The following is a 16,967-nucleotide window of genomic DNA, read 5'->3' on the forward strand; positions in this document are numbered from 1 at the left end:
TAAAGCAAATAGAAAGCCTTGAGCTTTGACTTTTTTATTTATGTTAGTGTGGATTTTGAATGAAGTACTTATCTATACAATGCAACAATATTGAAAGGTTCTGAAAACAAACGTTTGTGCACATGTTTCACTCACAAAATGTGCATTTAAATCCTCTAGAGAGGGAAAGTAACACATACATTTAAAAGTCTACACTTTTTATATAGCAAAAAAATAACTTATACATTCTGGATTTTATTTTTTTTAGGTTCTGAACTGCATGAAGTATTAAATGTGTTTCAAAAAGCAATAATCTGACACTCGGAGAAAAAAAAAAAGTTTGGATTTTTTTTCAGAAATCAAACTTGTGAGTGCGACTCATGAATAAAGTCATGGACTGTATGTTCTGTCAGTGTGGAGGCAGAGTGCAGGTGGGGGGCTGTGAGCTTGTGTGAGCTTGTGTGTGTGTGTGTGTGTGTGTGTGTGGTTATTTCATTCAGGAGTGTGTTTGTTCAGCTGCAGGCCGCGGCCTGACTGGAAGGCATCCTGGAGGCACCGGGGGAGAGCGAGACAGAGAGAGAGAGAGAGAGATCTCTGCCATTGCGGTGCGAACGCTCGGCTCTGAAACCAAGAGCCAGAAAGGAGTTAATTGACTTAACGGCTGTGTGAGCTGTTGCATCATTTATTGTAAAGATCATACCCACCAAAAAAAAAAAAAAAAAGCCTGTGAATCACCTCGTCAACCTACCTCGTTTTATTCTCCGTGGGCTCTGAGATTCTCACCAATTTCGCACAGTTTTCCGTACGGCAACTCTCTTCCCCATCGCTGTCCTCTGCCTTTGGCTTTTTCTTCTTCTTCTTCTTTCTTTTTAAGATGTGCGGCGTGTTGTTTTTGTTATTTACATAAACTGTTGTCGGAGCGCCCAATCTGGGCATAGAGGAGCGGCGCGTTGCTTAGCATAAAGACCGCGGTCTTATCGCAACACCTCCTTCCAGATGGGACGAGGCCGAGCATCGCAATGCACACACACACACGCACACAATGCAACACAATGGGAAGACAAAAGGGTCTACTGTATAGCTTTTATAGAAGCTAGAGGAGAGGGAGACGGGTTCTGTAAGCGTGACTTTGCATCGTCACGGCCTTATTTAAGGTTTCAGGCCAACTTCAACACAATTTGTTCTCATTTTTAGTCCAAACGCTGAAATCTGTAACTGTATAATATTTTCTGCAGGCCCCATTTTTTTCTTGCAGCTGCTAAAAAAAGTAATAGAAACCATCGTCCGATTGGCTGTTAATGTCCACATTTGAATATTGTCTAGACTACAAACGTGAAACAGGAGCCATACATTGCATTAACGATTGATTATTTCATAATCGCATCTGATAATTTGCAGATATGGCCGCTTGTCACCGAAGGAGCAGGGGAGAGAGAGAGAGACGACGGCCACTTTTTCATCCTCCTCTCCAAGTGTCCAAAAGCCATTCTGTGTGACTTCATAGGTCACCCCTCTCTGGTGCAGTCACTGCTTCCTCCCTCCTCCTCCACCCCGCCCTCCCCCATTCCTCCCCCCTCTCTTTAATACTTTCTCTATGGAGTAAGTCAGGGGGACAGGCGGTCACGCAGTCGCTGGCTTCATGATTAATGGTGTTTATTCTTGACAGAAGGCTCCTTTATTTATCTGCATTGCAGTTTCACTGATACTATCAGTCACCTGAATGAAAAATATTCAGTCATACCAATTTTGCAGTATAATTGAGTAGAGTCACTTCCTTTCAGTTTTTTTCTCCCCCCCTCCTCCCTCCCACCCTCGCTCTCCTCTCCCCACTCTATCTGGCAGCCTTATCATCGCCACAGTAATTTTCGCGCTGCGTTGTTTGATATGGAGAGGCTGGCTTTAGCCGTATTTGACATAAAGCCTCTTCAATTTTCACTGGAGGAAGGAAGAAAAAAAAAAAGGGGAAGAAAGAAAGTTGTGCACCACTCTGTGAAAATGTGCGACGAGAGAGAGGGAGAGGGGGGAAAGTACCGCTCCCCCTCTTCTTCTTTTTTTCTTCTGAGGCAATTTCAGGATTTAGAGAGAAAGGAGATAAATGCCTAAGCAGAAATGTGGGCAGATTGAAGTTACAGTATATCTATTTTTTTTGTAATACACCAGTTTCAGAAGCCTAAATGGGCAGTGTCGTCCTCTTCTTCTTCTCAGCCTCTGCACAGGACCGTGATATTTTGAAGGCACCTGTGTATTTTGAGGATGATGGATCCAGCAGGTTGAGTAAAGGGAGGGGGGGAGTTTGGCACAGCAGACATTTGACAAGACCTGTAAAGGTTTTAGGGTTGAGTCATTACCCGTAGAGATCTGTTAATACATGTTCCAAAAACTCTACTTACCAGGATAGGATTACCTACGCTGAAGCTGCTGCGGCCATTGTTTTTTTTTGCACCTTGCTTTAATATATCTTAACGGCAACTAAAGAAGCAAATTCAGATGTTTTTTTCTAATCAAAAGATTCCTTACATAACCCCTTTTCTTCCACGCAAATCCCATCTGATTATTCAATCAACATATATCTCCTGCTCATTGTTATTTCCTCAGTGTTAGTCCTTTGCTTGAATTTAATTTTAGGCTCCATTATAAATATCATTTGGATAAAAGGGGTGTGGGGGGGAGGAGAGGGGGTGTACATTAATCTCTAATGCGAGGCCTGTGAATTTGCACATGTAACACATTAGTGGATTTGATTTTCTGTACTGGAGTCATTTGCCCCCTCTTCATGTTTGAGATCTCAATTTGTAGCTCTCCCATGGAGCACAATGGAAAACCAGGTCTGAGGGGAAGAGATAACAGGCAGGTGCCAACAGCTCTGCGCTAATGTGTGTGTGTCTGAGTGTGTGTGTGTGTGTGTGTGTGAGCGCCTCCACCCTGACACACACACACACACACAGGCGCTCGTTTGAAATATTTTCTCGTCAGTGTTTGTTTGAGCGGCAGTTTATTTATTTCACTCTCATTTTTTGTTTGTAATTCTCTAAGCTTTTATTTTTCCTGTAAACATAAAATATGTTTTCCTTTTTTTTTTTTTTACAGTTCGGTTCTCAGATATTTAATAATGTATAATGCGCTAAATACTTGTTTAAATAATTAGAATATGCATTATAAATAGGGCTGAACCTAATTATTATTTTATTATCACTTAATCTGACTGTTATTCTCTTGATGAATCATTCTGTCCATAAAGTGTCTTTAGTGCAAAGTGAAAAATAGCAAATCACATTCTCCCTGAGCCCACGGTGACGTATCTATAATGCTCTTTAAAAAATGCAAAAATACAAAAAAAAGTAATAAATCCTCACATTGGAGCAGACAAAGTCTGTAACAATTAATCCAAATTGTCGCCAATCGCCTAATTAATTAGTCGACTAATCTTTTCAGTTCTGACTCCAAATATCACCGACAGCCACTCTCAACAACATTTAATCTGCGTGAGCTATTCAATGCATTAACTGCACACACACACACACACACACACACACACACACACACACACACACACACACACACACACACACACACACACACACACGCACTCTGTCTTCACTGGTGTCGGTGGTAACTTACTCGATGGGTGTGGCCGGCTGTCACTTTTAGCCGGTTTCTTAATTGGCTTTGTAAAAAAAAAAACCCGCCTCTCGGTGGCGGGAAGCTATCAGAGACATTACCAATGCGGCGCCGCCTCACACCGTCTCCAGAACCTCGGGCCCGACGTCGTCCGCTTCTCTTCACAAATAAAAGCGATAGCCCCACTGGAGTCGGAGGAAATGCTGATTTCAGAAAGGAAATACTTTGCTCCTCGCCTCATGGCACAATTACACATTTTTTGACTCAGTTCCTTGCTGCTTTTTTAATATATATTTCTTTCACTTTTGCCTCACAGACGTCATGCTGGAGCAGTGTAGAAATGTGGAGTTTCCATTACTCTGATCTCCGGGGCTGTGGGCTCCAGACCCTGCGATCCCACTCTGGGGGCCGGTTACAAGCGAGTAACGAGACCGAGGGAACAGGGTCATAAATCCTCTCCGGCTCTCCTCATTTTCCATCCTCCCTACGTCCCCTCCCTTTTCCCTTTCCTCCCTCTCTCCATCTTTCCTAGTCAGGCCTTCAATGTGAGATTTAAGAAACCTAAATGCAACCTTGTAAAATATGAACACGCGCCTCCTGTAGTCCAGCTGAAGTCCGGCTCAAGACTGTTTTTAATAGAAGAGGAAGCGAGTTCATTGCCTCCCTAACAGCTTCGGCACTTCTTCTCCTCCCTTTTTTTCCCCTGTTTTGTTTATCTTCTAAGTCACACTACTGTTACACTCCCCCCCCCACCAATGCAAATTAATTCATATCACATAAAGCGATTCTTTTCTCTCAGCCCTTTTCGTTATTCCCCTTATCAGATGCGGCGTCCATTTCATCTGATAGCGCGATGGTCTCACCCAATAATGTGGTTTGCAAAAAAATAACTCGACTTGTGTCCCCCATGATACTTCACTTTCTCTCTCTTTTTTTGAGGCGGGGTCAGCTCGTGATGTGCAGTCATGCTTGTAAGAAGACAGCATCTTTTTTTTTTTGTAGTTGTGGTTGTATGTCCATCATCTGTGGGTGAGTGATTTTGCTCCATTAGCTTTTTTTTTTTAAAGGATGAAATAAAGCTGAGAAAACATGTTTTATGTTTCCCACTGCAGGCTTATTAGGAATTCCCTCTCATTCATATCAGCTTATGTCACTTATGTAGCCGGGTTGTGAAACATCCTCCTTTGGGTAAATCCAAAATGGACACAGGTCTGTGTTTAAGCCTCCCAAAGCTTCATCAGCTTGGCACCGCCACGCACTCAGCCCCTCCATGATTAAATATCAAGCAACTCCACATGACATTTTATTAGTCCAACAAGATGGATGAAATGGCCAGAATAAAGTAGGCTGTGTCTTTTCACTTCCCCACCAGCACTTGCCTTTCTTCTGTCCGGATTTTCTCTCCTTCCCCTCTCCTCCCTACAAGAAGTATGTATTAGCAAAAAGTGATGGATTTCATTCTGAAAAAGGAGATTTTTTTTTCCTTTTTTTTTTTTTTTAGCGCAGACAAGGAAACATATATTCTTGTTTCTCGTACCTGATGCTCCTGTTCTCCTCCCTCTGTGTAGCCCCCCCTCCTCCTCTTCCTCCTCCTCCTCTTTTTTTCTTCTTCTTCTGTTGTTCTACCTCAGATCTCTGTCTGAAGGATTAACCATCTCCAGCAGTGTGTCTCTGCTGTCTTGTAGCGCTGTGCATTGTTTGTGATTTGCTCAGGCCCATCCGTGCGGTTGCTCATTTCAGCAGCCCAGCGTGACGTGGTGGATTGAGGTGGTGTGTGTGTGTGTGTGTGTGTGTGTGTGGGTGGGAGAGGGGGGCGGGGGGAGCTCGGCCTCACCTGAGTCGCGGACGCTCGCGCTCGTTACTTCCAGTTGTCGGGGCAGCGGAGGCGGCGGGGTGTGCAACCTGAACCCTGTTTAGCTGCAGGCGTCAGCTGAGATTCTGTGTAAAGGCATCGGGGGCCATCGAGACGTTGAGGAAAGATAGATGTGCTTCCTCTCTGTTTTCTCAAGTTTAACACTTCAACACCCAGGAGTCCCCTCGCCTGTCTTCTCTGTAGCCCGGGGCATGCCAGAGGAACTCAAAAAAACACTGACTGAGAACACTGCTAATTCCACTTGCTTTGAAAAAAAAAAGAAAAGAAGAAGAAAAAAAAAGCAGCAATCAAGAAAGAAAGAGGAGATGAATGTGGAAAGACCAATGCAAAACAATCGCTTTGTTTAAAGGAAGAAGAAGAAGAAAAAGAGGCAAAATCTTTCATGGAAGAGAAACAAAAAGGGAACAAGAAAATGTGTGTTTTTTTTACTTCCAGCCCCCTTGAAATTACAGGAAAAAAGGCATCCTCATTTTGTGTAATTTCACTTTCATGTTTTCATTCCCTCCCTACAAACTCTGTTGATTCGTTTTGGTCGCCGTTCTTATCTGGATGGCTGAAATTACATTTAATTGCAGAGAGTGGGAGGAGAGAAAAAAATGGTTTAGAAACAGCTTGCGAAGAGGACGAAGAGGAAGGAGAGAAAGGAGAGGAAGAGGAAGAAGGAACAAGAAGAAGAAGAAGAAAATAACTCCTGCAACTTTTCATAACGATGATTGCTTTTGGTCATTTTTGATAAAACAGTCCCATGACTCGTTGAAGTGTAAGCAGTGCTGAAGTGCCTTGATCTCAAACAAAAAGCATTTACATGTTCATTTTTTATTGTTTGTAATGTGTGAGACACCTTCAGCGGGTTCAGGCCGCCGTCATAACCGGTTCCTCTCGACACCTGCAACCCGTTTGTTATGACTCAAACTTGTCGCACTTCGCTGGCTCCGGGTTGCTAAACACAAGTTATCGCTCCAGCAGCGTGGAAGTGATACGTGCCCACGGGGGTGTTCTGTGTGCTTATATGTAGACAATGTGAGTGTGACCGAAACACACACAGGGGGGGGAGGGGGAGGAGACGGAGAAACCGAAGGAGAGTCACGGGCATTCAACTGGACAGCTCAGTGTGTGTGTGAACTGACTCTGCAGTGTACGGGAATGTCTGGCACGCCTCCAGAAGTATCCCACAGAGAAGGAGATCCTGCTTGATGTGCCCATGAATAGAAAGCCCATCCCCACACCTCCCTGAACCCACCCAGGCCCTTTGATGTCAGGAGGTCACATGGGGGGGAGGAGGAGGTGGGTGGGGGGGGGGGGGGTGAACATAGCGACCCTCAACGCCTGGCAACCTCCCTGTGCCAGGCCGGGCACGCCGTCTGCTCCGCCCGGCCAGCAGCAAAGGAGAGGGCAAAGCAGAGAGAGAGAGCGTTAAAACAGGACGAGTTAAACGGAAATATACACATCGGGTTCGTTTGAAGTTCGCGTCGAATATGCAGAGAGGCAGATTAGATCTCCGCCACGTCCGATCTGTTAAGGTGCTTACTTGTGAAAGCTTCCACGTTAAGTAACTGCATCCTCTTGTGTGTGTCTTTCTGCAAATCTCTCCAAAAAAAGTTCCATTTATAGCTCCACGAGCTCGTATGTTTGAATTGCGGTTTTGAAGCATTGAGTTCTGCATTTTGGGCGTCGGCCTCCTGTTTTTTGTTGTTGAAAGCAGCGAACGGAAGTGACCATATTGAGGCTCCGTGGTAAAGCCGCTGTATTAGCGGTCGTACGCGGCTATGGCAGCCACCTGTCAGTCATAAGGTAGCCCCGCCCTGAAGCATACTCTGCATGAAACTCGACCATAAACTCATACATTATCATGGTGTCTAATGAGGTAATAAATAAAGTGAGATGTAGGGTCATTTTCTAATACACTTCTAAACAATCAGACTTCTTTTTGCAACCAGAAAAGCGGTGCCCTATTGGCCGGTAGAGGGATAGTATTGTGTCGCCAGATAATCTGTCAATAACACCAGATGTGCTGATGGCTTCATTTCAAGTTTTACAGAAAAAAAAGAGGACTATAAATGCGACTGGCCGTGTTTCCGCCCTCACGGCCCTGCACATGTTGATACTTTTTACGTTCTCGAGGCACTTTTAAAATTCCCAGGGTGGAGGCACTAGTTGCTCTTTAAAGTGTTCACGATGACACTTTACAGCTCCACGCCCACTGAGCGAACTCCATCTGCTGAGGAAGACCATGGCACGCGCTTGAAAGCATCAGTAAGCCAACCTTGTTAATGTTACTGTTGCTATTATCACGCAAATCACAATAGAAACAGAAACGCCTGTGTTGGTTCACAGCCGATGCAAAACGAAATTAACAATCAAGAGTTGAAGGTCAAAGAAAGTTGGCCACTCAACGTCGCTGGCAGTCATGTTTCTGAACGATTTATGACACGGCAATCATCTTTTATTTGCCATCTGCATCACACCGTGTTTCCACATTGGAGTATTTTCAAAAAAGGGGGGGTGGAAATAGTTGGCTTGGGTTGGAAAATGTGTTTTTTTTTTAATAAAACATATCCACCTTTTGTATCTTCATATTAGTGTCCTCACTAATGTGGAAAATGAAGTCATTGGAAAGGACTTTCGGTGGCAGAACTTAATGAAGACGTTCCCGTGGAATCATTAGAAACCCAGAATATATATATATATATATATATATATATATATATATATATATATCCATCTGCCTCCCTGTGTTTGTGTCTCTCAGTCCGTCTGTCTTCTCTCTCTCTCTCCCCTTGTCTCAGTTCCCTTTCCTCTCTCTCTCTCTCTCTCTCTCTCTCTCTCTCCTTGGGTCTCAGCTGGCTCTGTTCCTGTGGCCCTTTGATCTCGGTGAAAGGGTTTGGAGCTTTAAAGTGCTTCTGTTTCCGCTGTCAGGAGCCCCTCTCTTCCTCCTCTCTGGTTTAGGCTTTCAGAGCGGTGGCAGCCTGGTGCTGTGGCTGGGTGGGTCGGGTGGGGGCGCAGGTTTCTATGAGGTGCTGAGGTTGGAGGCGAGGGGTGGGGTCGAGGGGGGGCGTCTGTGTGATGCTGTCAGCCTCGGTCAGGAGAGGACCTGACACCCGACTGATCCCAGTTCCCTCCAAAAAAAAAGAAAAAGAAACAGTTCCCACTCACTCAGCCCCTCGTGGCCACAGGGGCAATGTGTCAAGACAGATGGGTCGACTACATTGGTTGTGTTTTTTTGCACGATTCTTCTTCCCGTATATTTCATATAAGATGTGTACAAAAACCACCTTGAAATATAGTGCGACCTGGAATGCAATCGCATGGGGTTTTTGTCCACGAAGGACTTCTTTTCCGGACAGGAGTTGCTGTGTTTTGCATTTGTGATTATTAGTCACTTTCAGAAAGCAGCGCACAGGCATGAAGGAGCCAAATGCAGACGACAGTGAAACGACAGCACGATGAAAAAAACACTAAACGGAAAGCAAGACAAGAGGGGCAGAATGAAAGCCGAGCGAGGCCGGCTAATACGACACAGGCGACGCACCGGGAAAAGGAGGGAAAACCACAAAGATATGGAGTCAAACAAACACATGGCTCTCCAGTCCAGAGAGGAACCGTGACAAAGAGTGTTACCACCATTACATGTGAAGACTGGAAGTGCTCGTTTACAGCCAGTGAGTTGTTTTCCTGTCAGAGAAAACAAGTCGCAGCGACCTCTTTTCATCCTGTTTACACAGCAACAAGTGTAACGCGTCGTTGCAGAGTAAACACAGGTGCAATCAATTACGTTAATTAACGATGGCCCTGGTGTTGTGCTTGAGCGAGATCGTAATTAAGTTAATCAGCTACACCTGTGTTCACCCGGCTGCTGTGAACAGGAACTAAAGTCCCAATGAGACATGTCTTTACCTTAATCTTAATATAATAACTAAGATTTCTGTTTCTCAGACTCGGCGTCTCGCTGGTTTCTGCAGAAAAACACAATGTGGATTTGTTCTGCAAGTCATGAAGGTTCCTCTTAGTTGGACTAAATTAACTGACGATGTCATTTAAGCTGCATACCTTTCACGATGTGGAGAAGTATGAAACATCTCCTTCATCTAATCAACTTAAAAAAAACGGAGGTTAAAGCATTCAATAGCATCTTTAATAGCATGTATTGTGTGTAGCTGGTGGTTGTAAACGCATGAGACCAAGACAAAGTAATGAGTATTACTACTGTGTTACCGTTTCCCAAAGTGAAAACCACATTTTCCATTTCTCTCGCTTCCTTTTTTGCAGAGTCGTGCGTAAAGACGTTGGAAATATTTACACTCTCCGTTGTCTTGGTGATTATTAATAGCTATTTCTCAAGGTGGATGTGGTCAGTGTCGTGACTTCTCAAGCTGTTTTTTCCTTTTTAGTCAAATCTCCTCCTTTGGACCACTCCTGCAGCTGTTCATGAAAAACGGACGGTCTATGAACATGCACAGTTGCTGGATTATTGGATTTAGACTCCCCAATTTCCTGTTCCCTTCTGCGAAGCACAAGTTTCGATTCCATTTCATGCGCGACCATTTCAAGCACCAGCTAAAAGTATTTTCTCGGCCTCTCCGTTTTAGCAGACCGCTTGTGTCAATACCACGAGGTCCGACCGCCGCCCGCACAATGATACCTTCTGTCCGCGGTGAAGTCATCAACTTTCTACTGCGGCGCTCACCCTCAAAAAAATATTAGTGTGGAGACGACCTCGTTCCAAACAAAGATTCAAGGTCTGTTTACGCGAACACACGCCCCATAAAACCTCAAAATCTTGTGGGGGCATATTTGCATTTGGCAAGTGTGTCTTCATCCGGTGCAATAAGAAGACAGACCGCCCCGTGTAAACATGCCATATCCTAAAGAGGCGCTGGCTGTTTTTTTTTTTTAAGCGAGACCACGTGAAAGGGAAATGGTTTCCATATGTCCGGAGCTCAGTCTTTTTCCTCGCGCCCTCGTTTGTCTCCTTTGAGGGTTAATAGGAATTACGAAGGGAAGTAGAGGAGCGAAGGAGACGTTTTTTCTTCTTTTCTCTCCTCTGGTGAGGGCGGAGAGAGGAGCCCCGCGGTACGGCTTTGATGTAAATCTTAAAATCAGGTGTAACTAAGACGCCGCTTCACCGACGCGCTCACCTATGCCGCGGCGGCGGCGTGCACGCAGGGCGAACATTCCTGCACACGCACTGCCAGATTACTTCCTTTCGTCATGTTGATTAATGCACACTGGCAGATGCTAAGACCATCACGGCCCTGCAGAGAAAGAGAGAGAGAGAGAGAGCGAGCAGCTGAGCAGCCGAGGATCGGACACTCGCTTGCTTTTTTTTCCCTCTCTCTCACAGGCACGGGGACGCACGCCGCACTCCCCCAAAACCATCCATCTCTCTGCTGTCCGACTCAAATCCCCTCACACCTGGCTCTCTACCCCTGGAGACCTCTTTTTCTCATCCCCCTTTCTCCTAAGTCCTCTCTGTCCGCCCCTTTCCTCCCAATTCATAGTCCATATCTTCACACGCTCCCTCCTTCCTCCTCCTTCCTCCTCTTCCTCCTCCTCCCCGACTACTGTTCCCGCTCAAACTGTCTTCCTCCCTCCCTTCGGATCCTCTCTCCACACCTTTCTTTCCCTCAGGCTGAAAACTCTCAGTTCCACATTCGCCACCACTGTCTTCTCATCAATCAACACGTGTGCTTTCGTTTTCCCTTCCAAAAGGGCCTCTGCTCTTATACTCGCTAAGTTAATTGGAAAAAACAAGCCAAGCCGAGGCATTTAGCCAGGGTCAGTGTATAGGGAGATGCAGCCAACGCACGACAGGGTTAATCAGTGTCATGGCAGCCCGAGTGGGTGTCTGGCTCGCCTCAAAAAGGCATGTGGAAGGCCAGACGGAGGGGTGGGGGGGAAACAAAACGGCATGAAATCTTTCTAACTTCCCTTCTGGGCTCTTGTTTCAACATTGAAAACGTCTCAAACGTCACATTTCAAGGACACAGACTCATTTGTGTCACATACCTTGCCATTAAATGCAGTTTTAAAAGTATTCCACTGACTTGTGTATAAAAATGTCAAGTGCAGGAAGTGAATAAAACCTGTCTGTGCTCATTTATTTGAATTTCTTTCTGCAGCCATCATTGATAAAGCATGTGCTTTTTGTGTGTGTTTTCCCTCAACTGCACACCCACATGTGAGCATGCACGTGTGTGTGTGTGTGTGTGATACATGGTCGGCCATGTGGCATCACTCCGCAGCTGTGTTGTTGTTGATCGGCGTAAAGGAGGCGTGTCACGGCGGCGTGTGGGCACACGACTCGCTGATCGCAAACACACCTGTGCGCCGTTGCCCTCGGCGTGACTCGCTCGGCGTGGAGGAAGTAAAACAATCTGTCGCGAGTCTTCTTGACGGGGGCGGACGTGCAGCGACGCAACACCGGGGAGGTGAAACAAAAGAAGAAGAAGAAGAAGAAGAAGAAGAAGAAGAAAAAAAGCGGTTCTGTGAGCAATCGAGTTGCAAACCATCCTTTTAAATCTGTCACCTTTGCAACACCTTGGACAATGAGACGTCTCCTCCTTCGAGTGTCTTTTCCCACCTGAACACCTGCGTCTCGTCACACACTCGTGAAAGCCTTTAAAAAACTCATCAACCCGTCGCCCCTTCGGGCTCATTACAGAAGACAGCGTTTGTATGTGTGAATGCCTGCGTACACACACACACACACACACGTATGTCTCGTGTGTGTCCTCGTGTGTGTGTGTTGCTTCCGCTCCTCTGTGCTCATTATTTGCCCTGGCCTGAGCTCTTTCATTAGGATAGCTGTGAAGTGGAGGGACGGAGGGGCTGGTAGGGGATCAGGGGACGGGGCGGAGGTCGTAATTGGGCTGTTCCGCTCCCTTGGCCTCGCTCAAGGTCACCGTGAGACAAACTCCCGGGTTCCAGGTCTCGCACTCTTTCTTTCTTCCCCCCCTTTTTTTTATTTCTCTCTCCCGTCTTTTTCCCACCCTTTTCCCACTCCTCCTCACCTCTCCTTCTCAAACCCCCACTTTGTCTTCGCCTTGCTCATCCTCTCCTTCTCCTGGGGTCTTTTGTCACAGTAGACCGGTCCACTGGGGAGCCGCAGAGAAGTGGAGGGGCTAATTCAGTCTAATCTCTTAGCCTGTTAATGTCTGGCTGATATGTGGATTTCTCCACATCCTCAGGGGGGGTGGAAGGCCTTTTGTGGTGAAGGCCATCATTATAAAGTTCCCTTGCCCTCCCAGCCAATTATAAGAAGGGAGAGAAATTAGTTAATCTCCAAAAACTTGGCTCCGACAAAGTTTTTCTTGATTCTTCTCAACTTTTTTTCCTTCACATCTCATGGAATCGTTAAAAGGCCGATACCGCTCCTGTTTTCTACTTTTAAAGAAGGAGATTGTGCGTCTTGTGCGAGACCCCGCCGACGGATTTTGTACAACATCGCATCCGTCATGGGGAAACTCTCGCTCAAAGCCGAGTTAGAAGCCGTCCAGAGTATCAAAAAAAAGTGGCGTGGCGTTGCTCGTCCGGAGGCTGGCCGGCCGCGCAGCTCGATCTAACGCTTCCCTCCTGATTAAGACACAGCGGTGAAAAGCTGCCTTTTGATCTGAGGAAATGTCTGCGTAGGGAGCAGCTGGAATGCAGCGCTCTCTCTCCTCTCCGCCTCGCACAGATGGAGGCAGAGAGATAGCGTCACCGTCCGTTTGTCTGGCCTCGCCTCCGCCGGTCCACCCAGGGTAGTGAAATCTCGACGAGGGGGGGGGGGAATTGAGCATTGCGTCGAAATTGCGTCGTATTTGTGTGAAAGATTACCGGATTATTGAGGCTTGTTGACGCGGCGTCGGTGACGTCACGTCAAATCAAATGATCCAATCGTTGCACACGAGGTGTCGTGATTGGCACCAATCGAACTTTAACCTGTCAACTGCACATTTTTAAATGTCCAAATGTGAGTCCTTTAGTAGTTCTCAAAGTGTGGGGCGCGACCCTCTAGTGCGGCACGGAGGTACTGCAGGTGGAGGGGTGATGCAGATAAAAAAAAACTTTTTTTTTTTACTTTTTTTTTTTTTAAGAATCCTTTATTAATCCCACAGTGGGGGAATTATTCTCTGCATTTTACCCATCCTTAGTAATTAAGGAGCTTTGTGCTGCTGTGAAGCTCTGGGGCTACATTGTCTTGCTCAAGGGCACTTCAACATGAAACTATGGGGAGAAAACAGGGATCCAACCGGCTTCCTTGCTAATCTTTTCGCCAAATATGAGCTATTTTTTTGCACATATATAACTTTATTTGCATTGTTTTAACAAAGTGATTGCACATGGTATTAGTTTTTGTCAGATGGAGCAATCTGGTTTATTTGAAAGGGATTCATATGTTCTTTAATCTTTTAATTAAAAAAGCACGGATGGAGGAGTCTCAAAACGTTGGACCATTTTGTTCCCATGTTGTCGGGGCGGTGGCGCCCGAACATTTCACTTCCTCCAAAGTGGGGCGTGACAGAAAAAAAATTGAAAAGCGCTGCCTTTAAGCATCAGTGTTGACATTTCCCTCTGTCAACGTGTGTGTAAAGTTGTGTTTCGAGTTTTGTCACACGGTTCAAATACATACTCATGTTCCTTCTGTATTTCCTCCTCCTTTGTGACGTCTCCGCAGGCCTCCCGGGTTGGCGGGCAGTCCGGCCTTCTCCGACATCTCCCTCATCCGGATCTCGCCCCAGAGGAACCCCTCCGTGGGGGCGGAGTCGCCCTTTCACCCTCCACACCCTTACATCAACCCGTACATGGACTACATCCGCTCGCTCCACAGCAGCCCCTCCATCTCCGTCCTGTCGGCCACCCGGGGCCTCAGCCCCGCAGATGGTGAATAAAGTGAAACATACACCGACGCAAAAAAAAAAAAAGAAGAAGCATGACACACACACACACACACACACAGACACACTCGCTGCACACTCAGCACACATGTGCCTGCGGTGCAGAAATGAGGCGACACAGCCTCGGTAGACCCTTAAAAATGATTGCTGAAATTGATCAGTGAGGTTTGATTGCTATTAGCGGGGAATCTGGAGTCTCAGTTTAATTCCGGTTGGAGATCAGAAGAGGTCAGGTGAGAGGCAACCAGATCCATCTCTATTAAGACCCGGGGGTCGGGTGAGATGTTATCCGAGCGAGGCGGGAGGTGGATGGGAGTATTATGAGTGTAGCGAGGACCGCGTGGGTGAGGGGAGAGGAAGGGGAGGAGGGAGGGAAGGGGGGGTGCAGGTTGGAGGGAGGCTAATCCTTTTGATCTGTGAGTCATGTCAGAGACCTCTGGAGGATGCATCAGTGAGCGGCAGGGTCACGTACAGTTACAGAGCTCACGCCGAGGGAGGGGCGGATTCAAGTTCAGGGTTGTGTGTGTGTGTGTGTGTGTGTGTGTGTGTGTGTGTGTGTGTGTGTTCCACGGGGAGCATTTGTTGCCTGAGAGCTCGCAATGGATTTGGACTAGGAAATCCATTAATGTGGATCCCAGAAGCAGGAAATAAAAGTATACAAAATAATCATTTGAAAAACTATGATAAAGGAGAGTTCATACTTGAATATATATATATATATATATATATATATATATATATATATATATATATATATATATATATATATATATATATATATATTATATATATTTAGCAACTTAGAGTTGTATGGTAAAGTTATTGGTACAGTTAAAAGATGTGGTTTTAGTAATTAGTAGTGCTGAAATAAGAAACTGATTAGGTTATATGATTATATTATATATTAAGGAAGAAAATCAATTTCAGTTTTGCTGTTTTTTTTTTTACATTGGCAGTTTTTGCTGAAATAATTTAGACATTCAGTTGTTAATACAAAAAAATCATTACAGAATAATCAAGAATGAAAATAATTGTTTGTAAGTATTTAGTATTTTTAAGATTATGCAACACACCAGCGAGAGATTTATCCCAGTACAGCAAACTGCAGCAAATGACCCAAAAAGTGTCTTTAGGAAATGTGCGTTCACCTGAAAGGTCTTGAAATGGCCTGTCGATGTATCTCGGCCCTTTGGTGTCGGCAGCCATCGACCTCTTGCCGCTTCAGAGAGACGCTTTAGCTTCCCACCTTGTGTCGGAGCGCATATAGCGGGGGCATTTCCTCCACACTCGACCTCATCTCCTCCAGGTCTGGTAAAAGCGGCGTCTAAGTGAGGGCCGAGAGGCTCCTCTCCTGCACTCCCAACAGGAAGTGCATACTCAATCTCTCCCCACTCACAATCTTCCATCAGCGCAACACAAAGCGCGACCACAGTTCCTCCAACCCGACCACACGATCCCCTTTTCAGCTCACAACGCTGTGAGTTGTGAACGAGGCGCCTAATTACTCCTTTAATCAACGCAGTGATTAATTAAGCCATCAGCCTTTGTGTTGTTAGTATATCACCACGCTTACAGGGAGCCTCCTTCTTCAAGATGCTGTTTTTTTTTTCTTCTTTTCTCTCCCCGCGACCAAAACGTACATTTGAATAATGATGAATTAATTAACAGAATCTAATGGAGATTTGAAGTGGGTGGGATTTAGTGCCACCCTCTCGCTGCCACACATTTGCTTTCATTTTTTTTTTTGTGTGTGTGCTCCTCCCTCACACACTTTTTCCCCTCTCTTCTCTATGTGAGACGGGGGTTCAGAGGTAAGCTCGCCCCTGATCCTATTGTAATGCTGAAGGAGCACCCGGTGGCTCACCGAGTCCTGAGGCGCTCCGCTGCCCGAGTGCCACACTGACAGCCTCCCCCCCCTCCACCTTCCCTCCTTTACTCCCCCTTTTTGCCCCCAGGATCGATCCCGGATGCCAAGATTTCTGATTTAGGAATTCTGCAAAGCCCCTTTTCTCTGCGTGTTGGATCCTGAATGGGCCATATTATGGTTGAATGCAAAAGCAAAGCTAAGGCGGAACAGCAGAGACAATTAAGAAACTCCCCCCTTCCACTCAAGACATAATACCCAGAGCGAATTAATTTAGATTTTTTTCTTTCTTACATTCATTCCACCAATCAGGGATGCATTTTGCCGGCATACAGGCCAGTCTTAAGAGAAAATCTCCTCATACAGTCTTTCTTTATTTATTTCCTCTTCATTTCTTCAGTTGAGGGTTGAAAAAATAAAAGCCGCGGCACTCTGTAGGTCTGAACCGGATTCCATATTTGCATCCAAAACCACAGTGTTAGTCTTTTTCCCTTCTCTCTTTCTTTGAATATTTGCATAAGGAAGCCCACCACCAGATGTTTATTTTTAGGATCTGGTTCAAGGACTTACAGCACTCTTAAAACTTGGAGAGGAGAGGAAACAGAGAGAGAGAGAGAGAGAGAGAGAGAGAGAGAGGGAAGTGGCGGCAGAATCGCTCGCTGTATCTTGACGTCGGGGGGCAGATTTAGGCCTTTTGTTGTCCCCGTTGAGTTTAAGGGAGCAGGTTGCGTATCTGCAGACTGCAGCCCTGATGTGT

General features: G+C 45.9%; 1 protein-coding gene across 2 annotated transcripts in view; it reads left to right on the top strand.

Moving 5' to 3' along the window:
• The window catches only part of gli3 (GLI family zinc finger 3), a 92,947-nt gene that overhangs the window by 52,717 nt on the left and 23,263 nt on the right, over positions 1 to 16,967 (top strand). For both annotated transcript variants that reach the window (XM_068581831.1, XM_068581832.1), the window contains exon 5: positions 14,127 to 14,332. In XM_068581831.1, the coding sequence (XP_068437932.1) occupies positions 14,127 to 14,332 (206 nt within the window). The remainder of the gene's footprint in view (positions 1 to 14,126; positions 14,333 to 16,967) is intronic.

This window comes from Clinocottus analis, unplaced genomic scaffold, assembly GCF_023055335.1.
Source record: "Clinocottus analis isolate CAN_PGR_092001 unplaced genomic scaffold, fCliAna1.0.p SCAF_18, whole genome shotgun sequence".
NCBI classification, from domain to species: Eukaryota; Metazoa; Chordata; class Actinopteri; order Perciformes; family Cottidae; genus Clinocottus; species Clinocottus analis.